General features: G+C 42.5%; 1 protein-coding gene across 2 annotated transcripts in view; it reads left to right on the top strand.

The window, feature by feature from the left end:
* Window positions 1-22,826, top strand: part of LOC126353892 (GATOR complex protein WDR24) — a 106,668-nt gene that overhangs the window by 72,060 nt on the left and 11,782 nt on the right. For both annotated transcript variants that reach the window (XM_050003107.1, XM_050003106.1), the window contains exons 11-13: window positions 2,058-2,278; window positions 8,622-8,836; window positions 12,252-12,491. In XM_050003107.1, the coding sequence (XP_049859064.1) occupies window positions 2,058-2,278; window positions 8,622-8,836; window positions 12,252-12,491 (676 nt within the window). The remainder of the gene's footprint in view (window positions 1-2,057; window positions 2,279-8,621; window positions 8,837-12,251; window positions 12,492-22,826) is intronic.

Below are 22,826 nucleotides of genomic sequence, written 5' to 3'. Positions count from 1 at the left end.
CCGGGAGGACCGAAGCACACCCAGTCTTGCTTCCCTCTGGAGACTGTAGCCTTACATGAGCATACTGAGAAATGGCAAGTATGCAATAAAGCAAAGAATGAGAGATCTGAGTTCTCAGTCATGTAAATATGACTGGGAGCTGCAACTCTTCTTTACAGCAGTACCTGAAAACTCAGTGTTTGCTGTGCCACTTAATAATAGGCTGTCAGCACAAGTTTACAATTGAAAGACACTATAACTCATTTCGTAAAGACGAGTGTAGTGTACTGAACAGTGAGGAATGGCAAGCCAAATTCAGCATGCTTAAGAAAATGGATGAGGCACATCAACAGGTTTTTAATGTGTGTCATACTAATTTATACGTCTTGAACTCTTCGTTTCTTGTGCTTTCTTCTGTTTTACTGTACAATCTTCCAGAATGACAATTTGTGTGGCAAGCAAGTTTCAAAATTGCATAAGAGTAGCATAATCCGGGAAACCGTTTTCCGAAGGGGATTTTCTAAAAAATTCTCTCACTGATGATGCAGAACTTTTGTGTCCCACGAATGTTAGCAGGTTTCAAGAAATCAACCTTTCTCATCACCAATGATAAACATGTTTTGGATTAATTTCTTTTTCAAATTTAAAACTGTTATTTACTAACTGTGCCTCACCCTGCTCCATGTTACACGAGTGAACATTGTTGCCTGAAAAATCTGATATTAAACCAGTTGTTCAAGTTATACATACATGCTTAAAAATTATCCTGTAATTACTGAGAGACATGTTTGATACCCTAACCATGAAGGATATTTAGGTACCTAGTGTGGACTTTAATTACTGAGAGACATGTTTGATACCCTTAGCATGAAGAATATTTAGGTACCTAGTGTGGGCATAAACCAATACCGCATATTTATGCACCGTATGTTTTTATGTTTTGTTTTAGAACTTTTACGTTTGTTGATAGGCAATGGAATAACACAATACCTTCCCATGATTGCATTCTCACTGTAAAAAGAGCACAAGAGTGCCCAGGTACGCAGCGGCATCTGTGCTTAGAGACATACACTAAATCAGCAGTAATGGTTCGGTTTCCCTGTTTACACGTCTAGTAAATGTACACACTGCAACCAGGCAGATGTACATGTGCAGAATTCATGGCTGGCCCTCCTCTATATCCTAATCCATGCATTATCATAACTGAATATTTCTGCAATATTAATATTCTACTGAGATGTATATTTGCAGCACTCAAGATGTGGGTAAATCATGCTTTAATACGCCATATGTAATGTTTTGCTCAAGATTACTTTTCATAGCTGAGTGACCAGCTGTAGGCTATGACTAATTGTGCCACATATAAAGTTAATTTAGTTTATTCGTTGAAGGTTTTGTCTTAATAGAATGAATTCAATGTAGACAGCTTCCACTGCTGTGATATTACATATTGTGACCACTTCCATCTGGTGTGGGTTGACTATTTTAAATGTTAGGAACTGTGATTTCGTTGTATTATTGCTCAACCCCTGATGAAAAAAATAAGAAGTTAATAATTTAGGTTTAAAGTGAACCTCTTACCAATAGCAGAAGAATTGAGGCATCAAAAGGCATACAAAGAAGAATGAAAACTTCCCTAGATTTCAGAATAAATCTTTTGATGAGCTACAGTACAAACACACCCCTCACATCACCAATTAAAACTGTTTACTATTTTTTCCATAAAACAAGGGAGAGGTGTCAGTATAGCTCACTATGTGTGAGTTGGGGCTGCAAAGAGGTGGGGGGAGGTGTTTGTGTAATATTACTGTTGTATGAGAAAAGCGCCAAAAGTTGAACGGCCGGGAACATGCTGTGTTACTGTATAGCGTTCTATTTTTAACAAGAATTCTGTGTAGTGTTCGTGATTCATTAAGTAATCGGGCAGTAGCTGCATGGATAAGCTCTTGATATTATATGCTTTCAGTTTCTTAAGCAGCAGTTCATGGTTAATAGTTTAGCACTTTTGAAATATTTGAAAATATGTCTGTTGTCTGAGTACTAGACAGATGTTTATTCACTGTTATTTCTGTAAACAGGTCAGTGTTGTGTGGAATCTGGTAAAAACTCTATATGCAAGTTCCGATCAACTGCAGGCACCATTAACAGTTGGGTGTAATGTTTCACGTGATGAGTCAGTCTTGAGTGTCGACATGGTAGATGGAGATCAGCGTACTGAAACACCAACAGTTGTAACAGTGCCACAAGCCAGTGGTGATGATGAAACTGAGACTGATGAAACTCCTGACCTGCCAAGGAGGTAGATGTTCACTTTTTTAAAGTACATGTAACGTACAGCATTACTGCAGTTTGTAAATGTGCTCTCCATGCTACTGAAAATTATATCTTGAGGATGTGTACCTAAGTAATTGACATGTTAAATACAAATTTGTTTCCAAACCAATTTTTCACTCTGTGGTGGAGTGTGTTCTGACTTGAAACTTCCTGTCACATTAAAACTGCGCTGGACCAGGACTCGAACCTGGAAAATTTGCCTCTGCTTTTGCAGAGGTCTCAGGTTCAATCTGGCACACAGTTATTTAATTTGCCAGGAAGTTTCTATTTTGCTTCTATTTAATTGTTTGTTTTCTATTAATTATGTGCATGAGAACTCACTTTAATGTGGAAGATTTTAACTTAATGACAAATAGTAATAATTTTACAACTATGCATGTTGTTGTTGTTGTCTTCAGTCCTGAGACTGTTTTGATGCAGCTCTCCATGCTACTCCATCCTGTGCAAGCTGCTTCATCTCCCAGTACCTACTGCAACCTACATCCTTCTGAATCTGCTTAGTGTATTCATCTCTTGGTCTCCCTCTACAATTTTTACCCTCCACGCTGCCCTCTAATGCTAAATTTGTGATCCCTTGATGCCTCAAAACATGTCCTACCAACCGATCCCTTCTTCTAGTCAAGTTGTGCCACAAACTTCTCTTCTCCCCAATCCTATTCAATACCTCCTCATTAGTTATGTGATCTACCCCCCTAATCTTCAGCTTTCTTCTGTAGCACCACATTTCGAAAGCTTCTATTCTCTTCTTGTGCAAACTAGTTATCATCCATGTTTCACTTCCATACATGGATGCACTCCATACAAATACTTTCAGAAATGATTTCCTGACACTTAAACCTATATTCGATGTTAACAAATTTCTCTTCTTGAGAAACGCTTTCCTTGCCATTGCCAGTCTACATTTTATATCCTCTCTACTTCGACCATCATCAGTTATTATACTTCCTAAATAGCAAAACTCCTTTACTACTTTAAGTGTCTCATTTCCTAATCTAATTCCCTCAGCATCACCCGATTTAATTTGACTACATTCCATTATCCTCGTTTTGCTTTTGTTGATGTTCATCTTATATCCTCCTTTCAAGACACTGTCCATTCCCTTCAACTGCTCTTCCAAGTCCTTTGCCGTCTCTGACAGAATTACAATGTCTTCGGCGAACCTCAAAGTTTTTACTTCTTCTCCATGAATTTTTATACCTACTCCGAATTTTTCTTTTGTTTCCTTTACTGCTTGCTCAATATACAGATTGAATAACATCGGGGAGAGGCTACAACCCTGTCTCACTCCTTTCCCAACCACTGCTTCCCTTTCATGCCCCTCGACTCTTATGACTGCCATCTGGTTTCTGTACAAATTGTAAATAGCCTTTCGCTCCCTGTATTTTACCCCTGCCACCTTCAGAATTTGAAAGAGAGTATTCCAATCAACATTGTCAAAAGCTTTCTCTAAGTCTACAAATGCTAGAAACGTAGGTTTGCCTTTTCTTAATCTTTCTTCTACGATAAGTCGTAAGGTCAGTATTGCCTCACGTGTTCCAACATTCCTACGGAATCCAAACTGATCCTCCCCGAGGTCCGCATCTACCAGTTTTTCCATTTGTCTGTAAAGAATTCGTGTTAGTATTTTGCAGCTGTGGCTTATTAAACTGATAGTTCGGTAATTTTCACATCTGTCAGCACCTGCTTTCTTTGGGATTGGAATTATTATATTCTTCTTGAAGTCTGAGGGTATTTCACCTGTCTCATACATCTTGCTCACCAGCTGGTAGAGTTTTGTCATGACTGGCTCTCCCAAGGCCGTCAGTAGTTCTAATGGAATGTTGTCTACTCCGGGGGCCTTGTTTCGACTCAGGTCTTTCAGTGCTCTGTCAATCTCTTCACGCAGTATCTTACCTCCCATTTCGTCTTCATCTACATCCTCTTCCATTTCCATAATATTGTCCTCAAGTACATCGCCCTTGTATAAACCTTCTATATACTCTTTCCACCTTTTTGCCTTCCCTTCTTTGCTTAGAACTGGGTTGCCATCTGAGCTCTTGATATTCATACACGTGGTTCTCTTCTCTCCAAAGGTCTCTTTAATTTTCCTGTAGGCTGTATCTATCATACCCCTAGTGAGATAAGCTGCTACATCCTTACATTTGTCCTCTAGCCATCCCTGCTTAGCCATTTTGCACTCCCTGTCGATCTCATTTTTGAGACGTTTTTATTCCTTTTTGCCTGCTTCATTTACTGCATTTTTATATTTTCTCCTTTCATCAATTAAATTCAATATTTCTTCTGTTACCCAAGGATTTCTAGCAGCCCTCGTCTTTTTACCTACTTGATCCTCTGCTGCCTTCACTACTTCATCCCTCAGAGCTACCCATTCTTCTTCAACTGTGTTTCTTTCCCCCATTGCTGCCAATTGTTCCCTTATGCTCTCCTTGTAACTCTGTACAACCTCTGGTTCTTTCAGCTTATCCAGATCCCATGTCCTTAAATTCCCACCTTTTTGCAGTTTCTTCAGTTTTAACCTACAGGTCATAACCAATAGATTGTGGTCAGAGTCCACATCTGCCCCTGGAAATGTCCTACAATTTAAAACCTGATTCCTAAATCTCTGTCTTACCATTGTATAATCTATCTGATACCTTTTAGTATCTCCAGGATTCTTCCATGTATACAACCTTCTTTTATGATTCTTGAACCAAGTGTTAGCTATGATTAAGTTATGCTCTGTGCAAAATTCTACTAGGCGGCTTCCTCTTTCATTTCTTAGCCCCAATCCATAATCACCTACTATGTTTCCTTCTCTCCCTTGTCCTACTGACGAATTCCAGTCACCCATGACTAGTAAATTTTCGTCTCCCTTCACTACCTGAATAATTTCTTTTATCTCATCATACATTTCATCAATTTCTTCATCATCTGCAGAGCTAGTTGGCATATAAACTTGTACTACTGTAGTAGGCATGGGCTTTGTGTCTATCTTGGCCACAATAATTCGTTCACTATGCTGTTTGTAGTAGCTTACCCGCAATCCTATTTTCCTATTCATTATTAAACCTACTCCTGCATTACCCCTATTTGATTTTGTATTTATAATCCTGTATTCACCTGACCAAAAGTCTTGTTCCTCCTGCCACCGAACTTCACTAATTCCCACTATATCTAACTTTAACCTATCCATTTCCCTTTTTAAATTTTCTAACCTACCTGCCCGATTAAGGGATCTGACATTCCACGCTCCGATCCGTAGAATGCCAGTTTTCTTTCTCCTGATAACGGCGTCCTCCTGAGTAGTCCCCGCCCGGAGATCCGAATGGGGGACTATTTTACCTCCGGACTATTTTACCCAAGAGGACGTCATCATCATTTAATCATACAGTAAAGCTGCATGTCCTCGGGATAAATTACTGTAGTTTCCCCTTGCTTTCAACCATTCGCAGTACCAGCACAGCAAGGCCGTTTTGGTTAATGTTGCAACTATGCATATGGGTGTGTAACGGCAGTTTACAGCTGTAGCATGAGTGCATATTGCTGTAATAATAATAATAATAATAATAATAATGTTTTATGGCTACATGAACTGGCGTAAGTATTTCAGCTTGGTGCCACTTCAATGGCTTGAGTAACTCATGAGTTACACAAGCCAGTGAAGAGTGGGCAGCAATTTGTGTATTCAATGTGGCAAGGCCTTATTTTCCACATACATATGTGGTGACAGAACCTCTAATTGAAGCTAATTCAAACATAGAAAGAACACTACGTACCAAAGAGCAATAGACTACTACAAATGAACGGAGATCTCAGAGATGATGTTATCCATAATAGGGTCATCTGATAAGAGGAAGGAAGTTAGTGGTGGCACAAGAGGATAGGATGAGGAGCAAATTAATGCATAGATGAGATTTGAAAAACTGAGTATTTGCTGTAACATAGAAGATATCAGTAAAGATGCTTGGACACACAATGCCGATGCAGATGACATGCAATATCTCATTGTTTAGAAAAGTGTGTGTGTGTGTGTATGTGTGTGTGTGTAGTGCAACCATATCTTTCATCATTTGTATGTGTAATTTCACTTCCAGCTTAGTAATGTAATTGCAGCAAAGAGGTGACCACAGTTAGGAGAAACATTTTGTGGAAGCCCCAAACCACTGTCCCATACTGAATACTGCCTATTTTTTGTGTGTAACAACATTTACGTCATGTTATATCAAAACTGCAACTGTAGAAGCTGCATTTAAGTTTTTTGTTCAACTGAGTTGTGTTGTTAAAGCCCATAACTATGATGATGTATGTTTCTAAAAACAAAGATGATGTGACTTACCAAACAAAAGCGCAGGCAGGTCGATAGACACACAAACAAACACAAACATACACACAAAATTCAAGCTTTCGCAACAAACCGTTGCTTCATCAGGAAAGAGGGAAGGAGACGGAAAGATGAAAGGTTTTCTTCAGTTTTAACCTACAGGTCATAACCAATAGATTGTGGTCAGAGTCCACATCTGCCCCTGGAAATGTCTTACAACTTAAAACCTGGTTCCTAAATCTCTGTCTTACCATTATATAATCTATCTGATACCTTTTAGTATCTCCAGGGTTCTTCCACGTATACAACCTTCTTTCATGATTCTTAAACCAAGTGTTAGCTATGATTAAGTTGTGCTCTGTGCAAAATTCTACTAGGCGGCTTCCTCTTTCATTTCTTAGCCCCAATCCATATTCACCTACTATGTTTCCTTCTCTCCCTTTTCCTACACTCGAATTCCAGTCACCCATTACTATTAAATTTTCGTCTCCCTTCACTATCTGAATGATTTCTTTTATTTCATCGTACATTTCTTCAATTTCTTCATCATCTGCAGAGCTAGGTGGCATATAAACTTGTACTACTGTAGTAGGTGTTAGTAGATGTGGGCTTCGTATCTATCTTGGCCACAATAATGCGTTCACTATGCTGTTTGTAGTAGCTTACCCGCATTCCTATTTTCCTATTCATTATTAAACCTACTCCTGCATTACCCCTATTTGATTTTGTGTTTATAACCCTGTAGTCACCTGACCAGAAGTCTTGTTCCTCCTGCCACCGAACTTCACTAATTCCCACTATATCTAACTTTAACCTATCCATTTCCCTTTTTAAATTTTCTAACCTACCTGCCCGATTAAGGGATCTGACATTCCACGCTCCGATCCGTAGAACGCCAGTTTTCTTTCTCCTGATAACGACATCCTCCTGAGTAGTCCCCGCCCGGAGATCCGAATGGGGGACTGTTTTACCTCCGGAATATTTTACCCAAGAGGATGCCATCATCATTTAATCATACAGTAAAGCTGCATGTCCTCAGGAAAAATTACGGCTGTAGTTTCCCCTTGCTTTCAGCCGTTCGCAGTAACAGCACAGCAAGGCCGTTTTGGTTAATGTTGCAAGGCCAGATCAGTCAATCATCCAGACTGTTGCCCCTGCAACTACTGAAAAGGCTGCTGCCCCTTTTCAGGAACCACACGTTTGTCTGGCCTCTCAACAGATACCCCTCCGTTGTGGTTGCACCTACGGTACGGCCATCTGTATCGCTGAGGCACGCAAGCCTCCCCACCAACGGCAAGGTCCATGGTTCATGGGGGAGGGGGGGGGGGGGGGGGACAAACTCTTGCAGAGTAGAAAATGAGCTAAAATTCAACAGAGGAACAGTGACTAGACCTGATGCAGTGCCTGTCAAATTCTATGTGGATAATAAGAGAGAACTTGCTATCCTGCTAGTAGCAGTTTATCATGGATTGCTGGAGCAACAAAGCATTTCAAGTGATTGGAATTAGGTAGGATATTAATTGAGTTATTTGACTAGTTTCGTATATCAGATGTGAGCAGACTGATATATTCATTGCCTTGGTCACAACACATTAGAGGTTTAAAGCACCACTCTGCGCCATTTTCAAGCTTCAGACGTATTGCCAAAGGCAAAACACTACCAAAAGATATGTTTACATAGGATGGTTACTTTTAGTTTCCAATTTGTTTATGTATACCAGTGTGTGAACAGTAGATTTGTTACATGAAACTGCCACTTCAACAACCAGGTTACGAAAGTACTAATGGAACATATTTAAAAATCAATTGAAAACTCTCCTCTCAGTATTCTTTATGTCTCACTATCACACAAACAAAATTAGCCTGTACTTTGTGGTGGCATTCTTTATATCCTAATTAGAAAAATCAGTGTAAAATAATAAGTATATGTTGTATCAAAAGTCTGTCTTTTGAGAAAGAGCTCTAGCAGTTGTGAGAAATATTTTTTTCTGTTGTCTTTGATTTACAGGGCTGCTTTCTCGGCTCTCACACCATCTCAAGGAGACTTTTTCTTTGGTGAGGGTGAGCTGGCATTATTAGATTTTGAACAGTTGACTAGCAATACCATGGTTGGGCAGCAAGATTGGACACTACCAAATGAAGCATTCCAGGTCCGGCATGAAATTCAAGATCGCTCACCTCCACCGGAACAATTTCCTAATCACTCTCCAACAGAAAATTTAGGTATGGAACATTTTTGTTCTAAAATATGCAAAATTGTAATTTTATTAAGATAATCACCAACAATTTTGTAATACAAGGTATGTCCACAAAGTAAGGTCCGTTTGATTATATACAACAAACGTGTACAGATACAGAAAAAAATATTTATTGGACAAAAATCTATAACTGTTAAACCACTTTTTTACATAGCTTCCGAAATTTTGTAGGCGCTTGTCATAGCGCGGCACAAGTTTTTGTATGCCTTCTTCATAGAAGGTTGCCGCCTGTGTATTCAACCATGTGGTAACATGTTCTTTCAGCTCATCATCATCATCATTGAAGTGTTGGCCACAAAGGACAGATTTTAGGTGTAAGTAGAGATGAAAGTCACTAGGAGCGACGTCTGGGCTGTACGGAGGATGATCAAACACACCCCAGTGAAACTGCCATAAGAGTTGTTTGGTCACATTTGCTGTGTACGGTCTGGCATTATTGTGGAAAAAAACAACATCTTTTGACAGAAATCCTCGGCGCTTGTACTGTAGTTCAAGGTGCAATTTCTTAATGGTCTCGCAGTAACCATATGCATTGATTATTTGGCATCATGGTAAGAAATCAATCATAAAAATTCCTTTTCTGTCCCAAAAAATGGTGCACTGGCTTTTTGAGGTGTCAAGATTTGCTTGGGCTTAACCTTCATTGGAGATGAAGTGTGCCTCCATTCCATTAATTACTGTTTTGTTTCATGTCGTACGATACCCAAGTTTCATCCCCCATGTCTATCCGAGACATGAAACAATTGCTTTCTTCATTGTAACGTGTCAAAAACTGAAGTGCACTGCCCATCTGTTGTTTATTGTGTTGTTTAGTAAGAATTTTGGGTACCCAACGTGAACAAATGTTTCAAAATTTCAGTGTTTCAGTAACAATTTCATGAATTAGTGATTGTGCGATTTGCAGAACTTCCATAGCAAGGGCACCAAGTGTCAACTTCTGGTTGTGCTTAATCTTCCCTTCAGTTTTGTAAACCAGTTCATTAATAACCACAGACGGGCATCCACTTCGTTTTTCATTGTGCACTTGATCACATCCTTCATTGAACAGTCTGATCGTCTTCTAATCATTGAATCACTACTAGCATTTCGTCCATAAACCTCACAGGTCTGCCGATAAATTTCCTTTGGTTTAACTTTCTTTGCATTTAGAAAACGAATCACAGATCTGATTTCAGACACGGCGGCATTTTCAATTATGGCTGACATTATGAAGAAGCACTACAAAGCACACGTCGGCAGCAGCAATTTGAAAATGGCATACATGTCTTCTCCTTGAGTCAGAGTAACTACTGTGCATGCTCGGAACTGCGATCATAGCGCTGCCGCAGATAGAAATAGAAATGGAACTTACTTGCATATGACGCTTGTATACCAAGAAAATTGTTACATTGCTGTTAAGCAATATGCTGTAAGCTACAATGAGATAAAAATAAAACTGGATTTCACGGTGCATAGTATTCTGTGAAGTCACATAACTGGGTAAACTAAGGCAGATCTTGAAACTTCGTGGTAGATTCAAACTGTGTGCCAGACCGAGACTTGAATTTGGGAGCTTTGCCTTTCACAGGCAAGTGCTCTACCAACTGAGCTACCCAAGTACGACTCGCGCCCCATCCTCACAATTTTACTTCCGCCAATACCTCGTCTTCTATCTTCCAAACTTCACACAAGTTCTCGTGCAAAACTTGCAGGACTAGCACTACTGGAAGAAAGGATATTGCAGAGACATGGCTTAACCTCAGTCTAGGGGATGTTTCAAGAATGAAATTTTCACCCTGTAGCAGAGTGTGCAGTGATTTGAAACTTCATGGCAGATTAAAACTGTGTGCTGACTGAGACTCGAACTTGGGTCCTTTGCCTTTCGCGGGCAAGTGCTCTACCAACTGAGCTACCCAAGCATGACTCGTGCCCTATCCTCATAATTTTACTTCCACCATTACCTCGTCTCCTACCTTCCAAACTTCACAGAAAGTGAACTTTCTTCCAGTAGTGCTACTCCTTTTGCAGGACACCTTCTGTGAAGTTTGGAAGGTAGGAGATGAGGTACTGGTGGAAGTAAAATTGTGAGGACAGGGCAAGAGTTGGGCCTGGGTAGCTCAGATGGTTGAGCACTTGCCCGCGAAAGGCAAAGGTCCTGAGTTCGAGTCTCGGTTCAGTACACAGTTTTAATCTTCCATAAGTTTCAAATCAGCGCACACTCCACTGCAGAGTGAAAATTTCATTCTAATGCAGATCTCATCTGCCAAAATGTCCCAATACTACTTCACATTTGTTGTTTAGATTACATTGTCATGAAATACCAAAAACACTTTTTTAGATCAGTTTTCATTTGGCCATGCTCTATTAATAGAACCTTATGCCTTGGACATGATAGGTTTCTGAAAACTTACTAAGCTATAGATAAGAGTTTATCATGAGAGATGAAGCAATTGAAGTTCCATGTACTCTTCATTATAAACCAGACTTCACTGTCTATTGATCTGTACTTGTAGATGGACCCATACACAAGGAAATTATGAGCCAGGTTCAGGAGTGTTTACGTGTCATAGAACAGTGTGGGACCTATAGAAAATGCATCTGTAATACAAAAGCTTCTTCAGTTGCAGTTAGCAGATACTCATTTTCACCTATTGATGGGGCGCCCAGGTAATGAGAGGACAAAACTGAAAGCAGGATTCAAGCTGTAGATGTGATATTAATCAAAAGCATGTATAGAAACATCACATGTAATAGAATATTACATATAATTTCAAATATAAAAGCAGATGGGATACTGGGCTACATTTAAAAATACTATTGTTTTTTGCTTCCAGCTTCTGCTATCTCTCTCCATCTGTTAGAAATTCCAAGTTATTTCTTCATTGTAATGTTGAATGTGTTACCTCCTTATATTCTCTTGAACCAGCAAAAGGTATTTATATACGGTGTAATACACACTCAGATATATGTGTATGAAATTAATATGTTGCTTTTGATTTTAATTATATTATTTATATATTAGTATCTGTTTTGCTGTAACATGCCACTTTCTGTATCTTCAGGCTAAATACTAATATACACCATTTTTGCCTGTGATCATTTTTCTTGCCATGCAGAAAACTAGTTTTTGCATTTGACATTTATTTAAACTTAAAAGTTCCATACCAGTTTTAAAAGCACCTAAATAGAATATTGAACTACGTGCATCTCTGGAATTAGTGACTTCATCTGTTTGATGTTTTTGCTTGAATAGATGAGAACTACTAAAATTTAAAACTTGCTTTCTTAGAATTTGTAAAATTGAATCAAGTTATATTTGCTATTTATTGCGTGTCATGCTGAAATGTAACTACAGCAACACACTGTTGTTTATACAATACCAATTGTTTTTGTTACCTCAGATGGTGTCCTTGGACCTCTGCTACCAGAAGAATCATCTGGACACCCTGTTCTGAGTGTCCCCAATGTGCCTCGGCCACAGCCATTGGATCCATCAGCCATTGTTGTGGATGCACTTCGACATCATGCTGAGCTGGGTGATGTCCAGACAGCAGTCTGCGTCCTAGCTGTCTTAGGTGACAGAATTCGTCGTCAGTTGTCCAGCATGTTGACAACAGTTGAGCAAGAAACTTGGCTTCTAGGTATCACTGCAACCTAAATTATTGCCACACCATATCAGTATTTCACATATCATGGCATGTCTTATTGTAGTATAATTGAATGTGATGTAGTAGATCAGCAGAGTGTGGTCTATAAGTTTGAAATCAATTTAAAGAAGAAAAAGTAGAAACACTGTAACACTTAGTAATCAAATGATCGTGTTTGAAATGATTTACACATATAACTCTATGAAAACTGACCTGAGATGAATAAAGTTTACATATTACAGGAAGAAAGTACAAATTATATGTTTCTTTTATTGAAGTTGCCAAGGAAGCTCTTGGCAAGAAAGAATTAAATAAATGCAAGAGAGGATTGAAAATTTGAAATGAAAAATCTAGGATAAGTAATAAAAGATAGACATACAGCCTCATTAATATCTCCAAACAAGGGACAAATGATGCTTGTACAGTACATAAGCAGAAATGGAACTGTATCAAAAATAGTGTGTAATATGCACATGATAAGTTTTGGGGGACAACTTCGTTAGTGCCGTAGAGGATGATGTGTACAGTTGATTAATAACAGCATATACAAGGGTCATTCTGAAAGTAAAGAACATTTGTTTTTACAGATATTTTAATTCAAGATGATGAAAGAAAATTTATTTTACTACTTATTTTGTTATCTTAGGTATTTTTCTATATAGTCGCCAATCAATTTTAAATATTTGTTGTAGCACTCAATAACCTTCCTTTGCCTTCTGCAGACACATTTGTCACCAAATTGTTGAACCAGTCATTAACGTCCTCGTTCATTTCCTTAACATTTCAGTAGTACTTTCTGCCAAAAAAAGTCTTTCAGTTTGGGATATAGTTGATAATTACTCAAAGAAAAATTTGTATTATAAGGCAGATGTTCAAAAACTCCTCACTCAAATTGCTGAAGAAAATCCTTCAACAGAATGTTGGGAAGCCATATTATGAAGAAACATAATGCCCTTGGGAAACAAGCCATGCTGTTTGTTTTGAATGGCAGGGCATAATCGGTTGAAGGTCTTGACAGTAGGCAACTGAATTCATAGTCGCACTTCTTGGCAGAAAGTTGATGAGCAGGATACATTTTCAGTCCCAAATCAATGTGGCTGTAACCTTTAGTGTGTTCATAATTTGTGTGCCTTTTTTGGGGACCATGAATGATGCCATTTCATTGACTAGTGTTTTGTTGCTAGAGTTTTATGTGAAAGTGAGGTCTTGTTACCAGTAACAATGCAGTTCAAAAATGCCTGTCCATCTTTGTTGTACTAAGTAAGAAAAGTCAATACAACTCCCATTTGTTGTTTTTGTGTTCATCTATTAGAAGTTCAGAAACCCATCTGGCTCACCCTTTTCTGTAGGTCCCCATGCGGGTCTGGGGCCCACAGTATTCCTGCCTGTCGTAAGAAGTGACTAAATGGAGTCTCTCATGTTTTGGTTTTTATATGATGATTCCCTCTCAGGTTTGACCTCCATCTTTAAAACTTCTTCCATAGAGCGAGCCAATTGGGAAAGGGCACCTTACATGGTGCACTGTGTCCATTGTGCATTGAGACCTGTAGCCAGCTTTCTCGTCATCTCATTGCAGTCCCGCCCGTTCTCCATCTCTTAGGCATGAAACATTCCTGGGTGTGATTTCCGCCATGCACTCTGCAGTGTTGCTTTCTGTGGAGACGATGACCATGGACTTATTTGTACCTAATATCCAGCACAGTAGCCAGTCGGTTGTGGTGGGGCACCACAGACCCTGTTGGTTGTAGCCCCCTGACAACAAAGGGATTGCTCTGTTGATGCCTGTGCCGTTAACTCCCCACATATGCCAAGGAGTAGATGCCTATCTCCATGGGGCATTGGGACTCATGGCAATGGCCATACTGCCAGGTGGCCCTTGCTGAAGCTCGGTTGGGCCAATGGGGAGGACCCTTTGTCAGAGTGGGTGGCATCAGGGCGGATGACCTGTAATGAAGCGTGGTACATCATCTCTCGCTGGTGGGCCTCCACCAGCAGTCTCTAAGCAATTGAGGTCTAACCTCAACGGCAGGAAATACGATCCAAGATCATTCCCTTCCCTGGCCCCTCCATGGGAGGAACGCATGGCTAAAAATGGCAGTGAAGGTTATTTACTCTGGTACCTCATCTGTACGCGGGGTGAGGGCAAATCATTTATGTCAACGAAACCTCAGTTTTTTTGTGGAGCATTTACAGGAAAAGTTTGGGGAGGTGGAGGACTTGTCCAAGATGCACTTTGGGTCAGTTTTGATCAAATCAGCATCCTCTGCCCAGCCACGAAGGTTACTCGCTTGTGACAAGTTTGGGGATGTTTCAGTTACCATCACGCCCCTTAAGAGTACACATGGTGCAGGGTATTATATTCCACAGGGATCTTCTTTTGCAGTCTGACGATGAACTGCGTGCCAACCTAGAATGACGAGATGTTCACTTCATCCGGCCTTCATCTTGGTCTTCAAGGGTGATGCCTTTCCCGAAAAGGTGAAGGTGATGGTTTACCACTGTGATGTGAAGCCACATATCCCTCCCCAGATGCGGTGTTTTAAATGCTGGAAGTTTGACCATATGTCATCCCGATGTACTTCCGGCGTCACATGTCAAGATTGGGGACGTCCTTCGCATCCCAGTACTCTGTGTGCCCCACCTCCCGTCTGTGTTAACTGTGGAGAACACCATTCCCCTTGCTCCCCAGACTGTAGGATTTTACAGAAAGAACAAAAGATAATGGAATATAAGACCAGAGAAGCGTAAGCCTTCTTCGGTTCCTCTCTTCAGGAAGGGGTCCTTTGGGTCCCTCCATTCCCAGGTTCTGACCAGTTGAAAAGTGGACACCCGGCCAGTGGCTAAAGCAACCACAGGTCGCTGGTCGTAGGGTTTCATAGCCCTCGTCCATTTCTGAGACTGACCCAGTGAAGTGCTCCCAACCCAGTGGAACTGCAGCAGTGTTTTGCACCATCTTGCTGAGATCCAACTACTTCTCAGCCTTCACCCTCTTCCTCTGCATTGCTCTTCAGGAAATTTGGTTTCAAGCAATGCGAACCCCCCCTCCCCCGTCCTCCGTGGCTATCAGGGTTATTATAAGAACCGGGCAGCTTGTGAGAGGGTATCTGGTGGTGTCTGCATCTACGTACGTCCTTCACTCTCTTTACAGCGAGTGTGTCCCTCTTCAAACACCTTTAGAGACTGTCGCTGTTCAGGTGTGGATGACTCAGGCTGTTAATGTCTGCAGTCTGGCTGTGGTGATAGCATAATTGCTGCCACATTTTCTGTTACTGGATGACTTCAATGCCCATAACCCTCTGTGGGGTGGATCAGTGGCAACAGGCTGAGGCATCATCGTTGAGCAAGTTTTGGCACAGTTTGACCTTTCTCTTTTAAATAATGGTGCCTTCACACATTTCAGTGTGGCGCATGGCACGTACTCAGCCATCGACCTTTTGATCTGCAGCCCTAACCTATTACCATCTGTCCAGTGGAGTGTGCATGATGACTTGTGTGGTAGTGACCACCTTCCGATCTTTCTGTCACTGCCACAGCATCACTCTTCTGAGCACCCCTGCAGATGGGCTATGAATAAGGCTGACTGGGGCTTGTTCACCTCCATTGCCACTATTGAGCTTCTTTCCAATGACGCCATTGATGTGGTGATTCACTTGGTCACCACTGGCATCATTACTGCCGCAAATCTGCCATTCCCTGTTCTTCTGGATCCCCTCGGCGAATGACTGTGCCTTGGTGGTCGCCTGAGATCGTTGAAGCGGTTAAAGATCGCAGGCGGGCCCCCCAGTGTCACAAGGGGCATCACTCATTGGAACACCTCATCACCTTTAAACAGCTCCGTGTGCGAGCCCAGTGCCTCATTTGCCGACGCAAGCAGGAGTGCTGTGTAAGGTATGTCTCCACCATTAGTCTCCATACCTCTCCATCACAGGTTTTGCCCAAGATAAGGCAGCTCTATGGCTATTGGACCCCGTCAGCGTACCTGCACTTTCACTGAATGGAGCAGTCTGTACTGACTGCAACACAATTGCAGACCACTTAGCGGAGCATTTTGCACAGAGTTCCACTTCTGCAAATTACCCACTCGCCTTCCACTCCTTGAAAGAGTGGTTGGAACGTCGGAGCCCTTCATTTCGCACTCGCCATCCTGAGTCATACAATGCTCCGTTCAGTGAGTGGGAGTTCCAAAGTGCCCTAGCTGCTTGCCCTGATACGGTTACCAGGCCAGATCGCATCCATTGTCAGATGCTTAAACACCTCTCGGTATACTGCCAGAGACCCCTCCTAGACCTTTTCAACTGTATCTGGGTTGAGGGTGAGTTCCTGTCGCAATGGCAGGAAAGCATCATAATTTCTGTGTTGAAACCTGGCAGGAACCCGCTGGAGGTGAACAGCTACCCATTAGTCACACCAACATTCTTTGCAAGTTGCTCGAACGCTTGGTGAGCCCGAGGTTGAGTTGGCTACTTGAGTCTTGGGGCCTTCTGGCTCCATCTCAGGGTGGGTTTTGTCAGGGCCGCTCTGCCACTGATAATCTGGTCTGCTCGGAGTCTGCCATCCGTACGGCCTTTGCCCGACATCAGCATCTGCTTACCATCTTTTTTGACATGCAGAAGGCGTACGATGCAATGTGGCGACATCACATCCTCTCCATGCTTCATGGGTGGGGTCTTCGGGGCCCACTCCCGATGTTCATATAAAATTTTCTGTCGCTTCGTACCTTCCACGTGCAAGTTGCGACCTCCCATAGTTCCTCCCGAGTTCAGGAGAATGGGATCTCACAAGGATCTGTATTGAGTGTCTGCCTCTTTTTAGTTGCAATTAATGGGCTCACTGCAGCGGTGGGAACATCTGTCTCAGGTTCCTTGTATGCTGATCACTTCTGCGTATACTATATATAGCTCCACAGGCATTACAGCTGCTGAACAGCAGCTGCAGGGCACTATCTGCAAGGTGCAGTCTTGGGCTGTAGCACAAGGCTTCCAGTTTTTGGCTGCCAAGACATGCGTTATGCATTTCTGCTGGCGTCGCACTGTTCACCCTGAGTGATGGCTTTATCTTGACGATGAACCTCTTACTGTGGTGGAGACACATTGGTTTTTGGGACTGGTTTTTGATACCCAGTTGACTTGGCTCCCTCATGTTCAGCAGCTTAAACACACGTGCTGGTGGCATCTTAATGCTCTTCATTGCTTGAGTCACACCACCTGGGGTGCCGATTGGTCTACCCTTCTAGGACAGTACCAGGCATTAATTCAGTCCCGCCTAGATTATGGGAGCCTGGCTTGTGGTTCGGCATCCCCTTCCGTATTGCGGTTGCTTGACCCCATCCTGCACAGCGAGATCTGAATTGCCACTGGAGCTTTCCTCACAAGCCCTGTCAACGGCATACTTTTCACGGGCATCCCAATTACTGTCTCCTGTTCCCTCACTCGGTCGTCCATCTTCCGGAACAGCAGCCTCGGTCAGGGTGTATGATTACGGTTCGCATCAGGACTCTTTTCTCTGGGCTTCAGGTTTTCCCTCTTCCACCTCTTTTCCAGGCCCATCTGCATATACCCTCTGGTGTGTGCCCCGCCCATGCCTTCGGCTCGATTTGGCTCAGGGTCCTTAGGACTCAGTCCGTCCTGAGGCTCTTCGCCGCCACTTTCTTTCAATCCTTGCCGCATTTCAGGGCTCTAACGTGGTCATACCGACAGTTCAATGGTTGCTGGTCGAGTCGGTTATGCTCTTATTTTAGGGGATCATTATGAACAATGCTCATTGCCGGCTGGCTGCAGTGTCTTCACCGCAAAGCTGGTCGCCATCTCCCGCGCCCTAGATCATATCCGCTCCTGCTCAGGTGAGTCCTTCGTTATCTTTAGTAACTCCCTGAGCGGTTTACGAGCTATCGAACAGTGTTTTCCACACTTTTGTCTGGTGATTGTGATAGTGATCTGAGAGTCCATCCATACCCTTGCCCATTGTGGCACTCCAGTGTTTTTCTGTGGGCCCCAGGTCATGTCAGCATCCCGGGTAATGAACATGTTGACACACTGGCGAAACAGGCTGTCGATGCACAGGCCTTAGCGATTGGCCTTTCAGAGTGTGATCTCCAGTCAGTTTTGCGGCAGAAGGTACTTGGTGCCTGGGGTGATGAAAAATGCACCCTGTCTTCACCCAACAAACTTCTAGTCATCATGGAGACTACAGGTGTGTGGTGCTCCTCCTTGCGAGCCTCCCGCAAGGACTCTGTTGTTCTGTGTCGGCTTACACATTGGCCACACCTGGCTGATGCACGATCATATCTTGCATCGTGAGGACACATCTCTTTGTCGCTGTGGGTCAGTGTTGACAGTGGTCCACATCTTGTTGACTTGTCCATTCTTAACTATGCTCAGGCAGATGTTTGCACTGCTGATATGCTCCCTGCACTTTTAGCAGATGACGTCGCCATCGTAGATTTAGTTTTGAGTTTTGTTCGTGCAGGGGGCTTTTATGGCTCAATCTAAGGGTTCGTGTCCTTTTTTATGTTGAGTCTGGCCTTTGGCCTCCGGTTTTAGATTGTGGTTTTTAGTGTGTTTCTTGGTGGTTGGCTTTTCATTTTTTGTTTTCATGCTCAGCCAACTGCGGTCACACTCTGTGAGCTTTTAATTTCTTTTGTCTGGTCTTTGTGCCTTTCTGGTTCTGTGTCATCCCTTGTCATCTCATTGCTTGTTCTATTTTTTGAAGGATTTTATGGATGTGGAACAAGGGATGATGGCCTTTGTAGTCTGGTCCCTTCAACCCCCACAAACCAAGGAACCAACCTTTTCTGTAGCCCAAGTTGCCACTAACAATTTGGCAAAGAAATGATGGTGAAATTTCAGGAAAACATAAGTTCAGTTCATCAGTAATAAAACATCTATTTTATTCCTCGGCATTCACAACTGAAGGTTGCCCTGATCATTCTTCATCAAGAATATTTGTCTGCAATTAAACATGAAGCATCATGTTCGGACTGAACCTCCATTCAGCACATTTCCATAAACTTCATTTATCTGCCTCTAAACGATGTACTGACTTGTTCCATGACCAAATAGCTTTCCCCAGCATAGTCCCACAGAACTAGATCAAAATATTTTGATAGTGTGAACTTTTTGCTTTCAGAAACCATATCGACCTATGAACCCAGGTTTTCCACAAGTACGGGAAGTCAGGGAATATTAGGGAATTTCAAAAATATCAGGGAAATATCAGGAAACTTTGGAAAAAATGGAAAAATCTAGTTTTTATCTCAGTAGATGAAATGGTTTGCTTACTGAGATGTCATGCATCATCGCTGGTTGGGCGCAGTGGAGTATGTGAGACGCTTCCCTACTCCTTATTCTTATTGCTTCTTCCCTTTCTGCCACTCCCCTCAGCCTTCAGTGCTGCCACTACTTCCTGCTTCCGACAAGAGGCAGGAGGCGTGAGGAGAGGTTTGTTTGGATCTGATTCTCAGCGACTGTTGATGTAGTGGCCAGAGACAGTAGTCACATACTCATGATTTGTGTCTGAACATTTGTGTGAATGTTTATGTGCTCTCGTGTTCTAACAAAGGCTATGGCCAAAAATTTAGTTGAGGGAGTGTGATTTTTTTTCTACTTGCCTGTCTGTGAATCTGCGATCATCTTCACGGTGATCTGTTACCTATCATCATTAATATCGATTTTCAGAGTATTCATGCAAGTCATCTGTTGCATGAATTGATCACTGTGGTCTCATTTCATTAACATGGTGTCTGTGAGATGTAAACAGCTGGCCACACCAGTGGACTTCCATAACGGGCCAAAACCGCAGGCCATTTCTGTGGGTGTGTCTATTGGACTAGACCTGTCAGTCTGAAGCCCATCATTTCCCACTAACGTGCATGCCCTGCCTGTTGGATCTAGTCTCAACGATCTACCTGCAGGCCAGGTCTATTTGTGTGTGGGTAATGTGGCAGATTTTCGTGGTTTAACCATGGACTGAGGACTGTGGCACTCCTTGGCAGGCCAGAGGCCACAGGCTATGGATTTCAGGAATTACGACTGTCCCACTGCAAGAAAATTGTAGAGTGCAGCATTTTCTAGACATTTTATTTATTCTAGTACATTTTGGCACTTTGAAAGTAGTTTATGTATTAGAAAGCATGGTTGATAAGAGGAAGAAAATAGTGGCAGTCACTGGCAGTTTGTATACTATGTACTTACATATTTTGTGAAATAAAAACCACAAAATACCTGTAAAATAATAGACCTGACAATAACAAACATAGTAGAAGCAATATTTTATTGGCAATCACCTATAGTGTTGGTTTATACAATACTTCCCTGCCTTATACACTTCTTTCAAGAGGCATACTTTTTTCTCAAATTATTTCTGAAATCCGTGAAGATATTTTAAATCTGTCTTGCAATTCCAATGATATACGTATTTTTCTCATCAAATGTGTTTCATTTTATTGAAATAAAATAACACCTGTGGTCTTAATGAAACATATATAACATTTGACTTACTTTCTCCATCTAAAAAAAGTTCATTGCAAAATATGTTGACGTTAGTACTTAAGATTTTTACTCACATGTTTAGAAATACAGAAGTCTTGCATTTTTTGTCAATTTATGTCTTTACGTAACATTGAGATCTCAGAATTTGTCCAGGGGGCCACAGCTCTTTAGTGGGTACGTGAGTGGCTTGCATGGGTCCCTGAGCTATTGCAGCCTTTATTCTTTTCTGGGCTGCTTTTCCTTCCCCTTCCTCCTCCTTCCCTGTCCTCCTTCCTTTCCCTTTGACCCTTCCATTCCTTCTGTTGGTGTTCTTCTTTATGTTGGCCTGGCTATCCTCATGACTTTGCTTCGTCTTGTGGTTTTGGTTGGTTGCTTTTCCCCCCGTTTGGCTTTTCTTTTGTGGTCCCCGTCAGGCATTTGACCACCATCTCTAAATTTGAAGCCTGTAGTGTGAGCCATATGGGGAAGAACTCCCTCCCTGGCATCTGTGATGTGGATTTCTCCACCCCCTCCTCCTCCTCCTCCTCCTCCTTCTCCCTCTCCCTTTCTCCCCGTCCCCTCCCTCCCTGCCAAAGCCCTTTCACCTCCTTGCTAGGTCACCAGCTCGGTAGCCAGTCAATGTGGTGGGGCTGTTATGTACCCATCTGGCTGACCCACCTGATACCATAGGGATCACACTGCTGGTACCTGTGCTGTGAATGTCTCATGTAAGCCTAGGAGTGGTTGCCAATATTTTCAGGGCATCAGAATTCACAGCAGTGACTGTCCTGCCAGGTGGCCATCACTGTGGCTGGGAGGCGTGTACAAGGCGAGCCCCTGTTCAGAGTGAGTGGTACCAGGGCAGACATTTGGCACATGAAGTGTGCTGCTCTTCTGCAGCTGTGTCTCTTCCTTAACATAGTTCTGTCTCGGTCCCTGTTTGTGCCTTTCCAGCCTTATCCTCCTTGGATACACCCTGGAAGGAGGGCCAGATGTGCTGGCTTGGGGCGAGACCCTTTCCATGGTTCCTAGTCTGTACAAGGACCAACAGGGAGACTTTTGCCACCAGCAAACCCCTTTTATTTGTGGAACATACTGAGGACAAGTTCGGTGAAGCTGAATCATTAAGCAAGGTGAGCTCTGGCTCTCTCTTTATAATGACAATTTCTGCCAGTCAGACAGCCTCCCTCTGTGCTCCCCACAAGTCACTCAGTATGACACAGGATGTAATTTTCTGCAGAGACCTTCCCCTCGAGTTTGATGAGCTTATGGCTAAACTAAAACAACATGGCATTCATTTCGCCCAGCATGTCCAGAAAGGCCCTAAGGACCATCATTTAGACTCTGGCACTTTCATCATGGCATTTGAGGGTATACCCTGCCAGAGAAGGTCAAGGTAATGGTGTAAAGATGCGATATGAAACTGTACATTCCACCTCCCATGCATTGCTTCCATTGCCTCAAGTTCGGCCACATGTCCACGCAATGCAATGTCACTCCTATCTGTGGTGACTGTAGCCACCTTCTTCATGTGGGGAGCCTGTGCACCCCACTGCCTAACTGTGTAAACTGCTCTGGTCTCCATTCTCCCCACTCACCAGAGTGTCTCATGTTCATGAAGGAAAAAGAACTCAGGAAATAAAGACCCTTGACCATCTCAGCTACTTTGAAGCCCAGAAGAAATTTGACGGGCTTTACCCTGTAAATCTCTCCTCTACCTGTGCCTCAGTTACACCTTCCCTTCCTCACCGCTCCTCCTTACCACCATCCTGCCCCCCTTCCATTTCCTTACCCTCGGCAGCTCCCATCCCATTCCTTCCCCTCCTGGAATCGCTCCTCCTCCTCCTCCTCCTCCTCCTCGGCC

This window comes from Schistocerca gregaria, chromosome 3 (assembly GCF_023897955.1).
Source record: "Schistocerca gregaria isolate iqSchGreg1 chromosome 3, iqSchGreg1.2, whole genome shotgun sequence".
NCBI classification, from domain to species: domain Eukaryota; kingdom Metazoa; phylum Arthropoda; class Insecta; order Orthoptera; family Acrididae; genus Schistocerca; species Schistocerca gregaria.
Note: the sequence above shows the minus strand (reverse complement) of the source record. Positions and strands in the feature narration are given on the sequence as shown.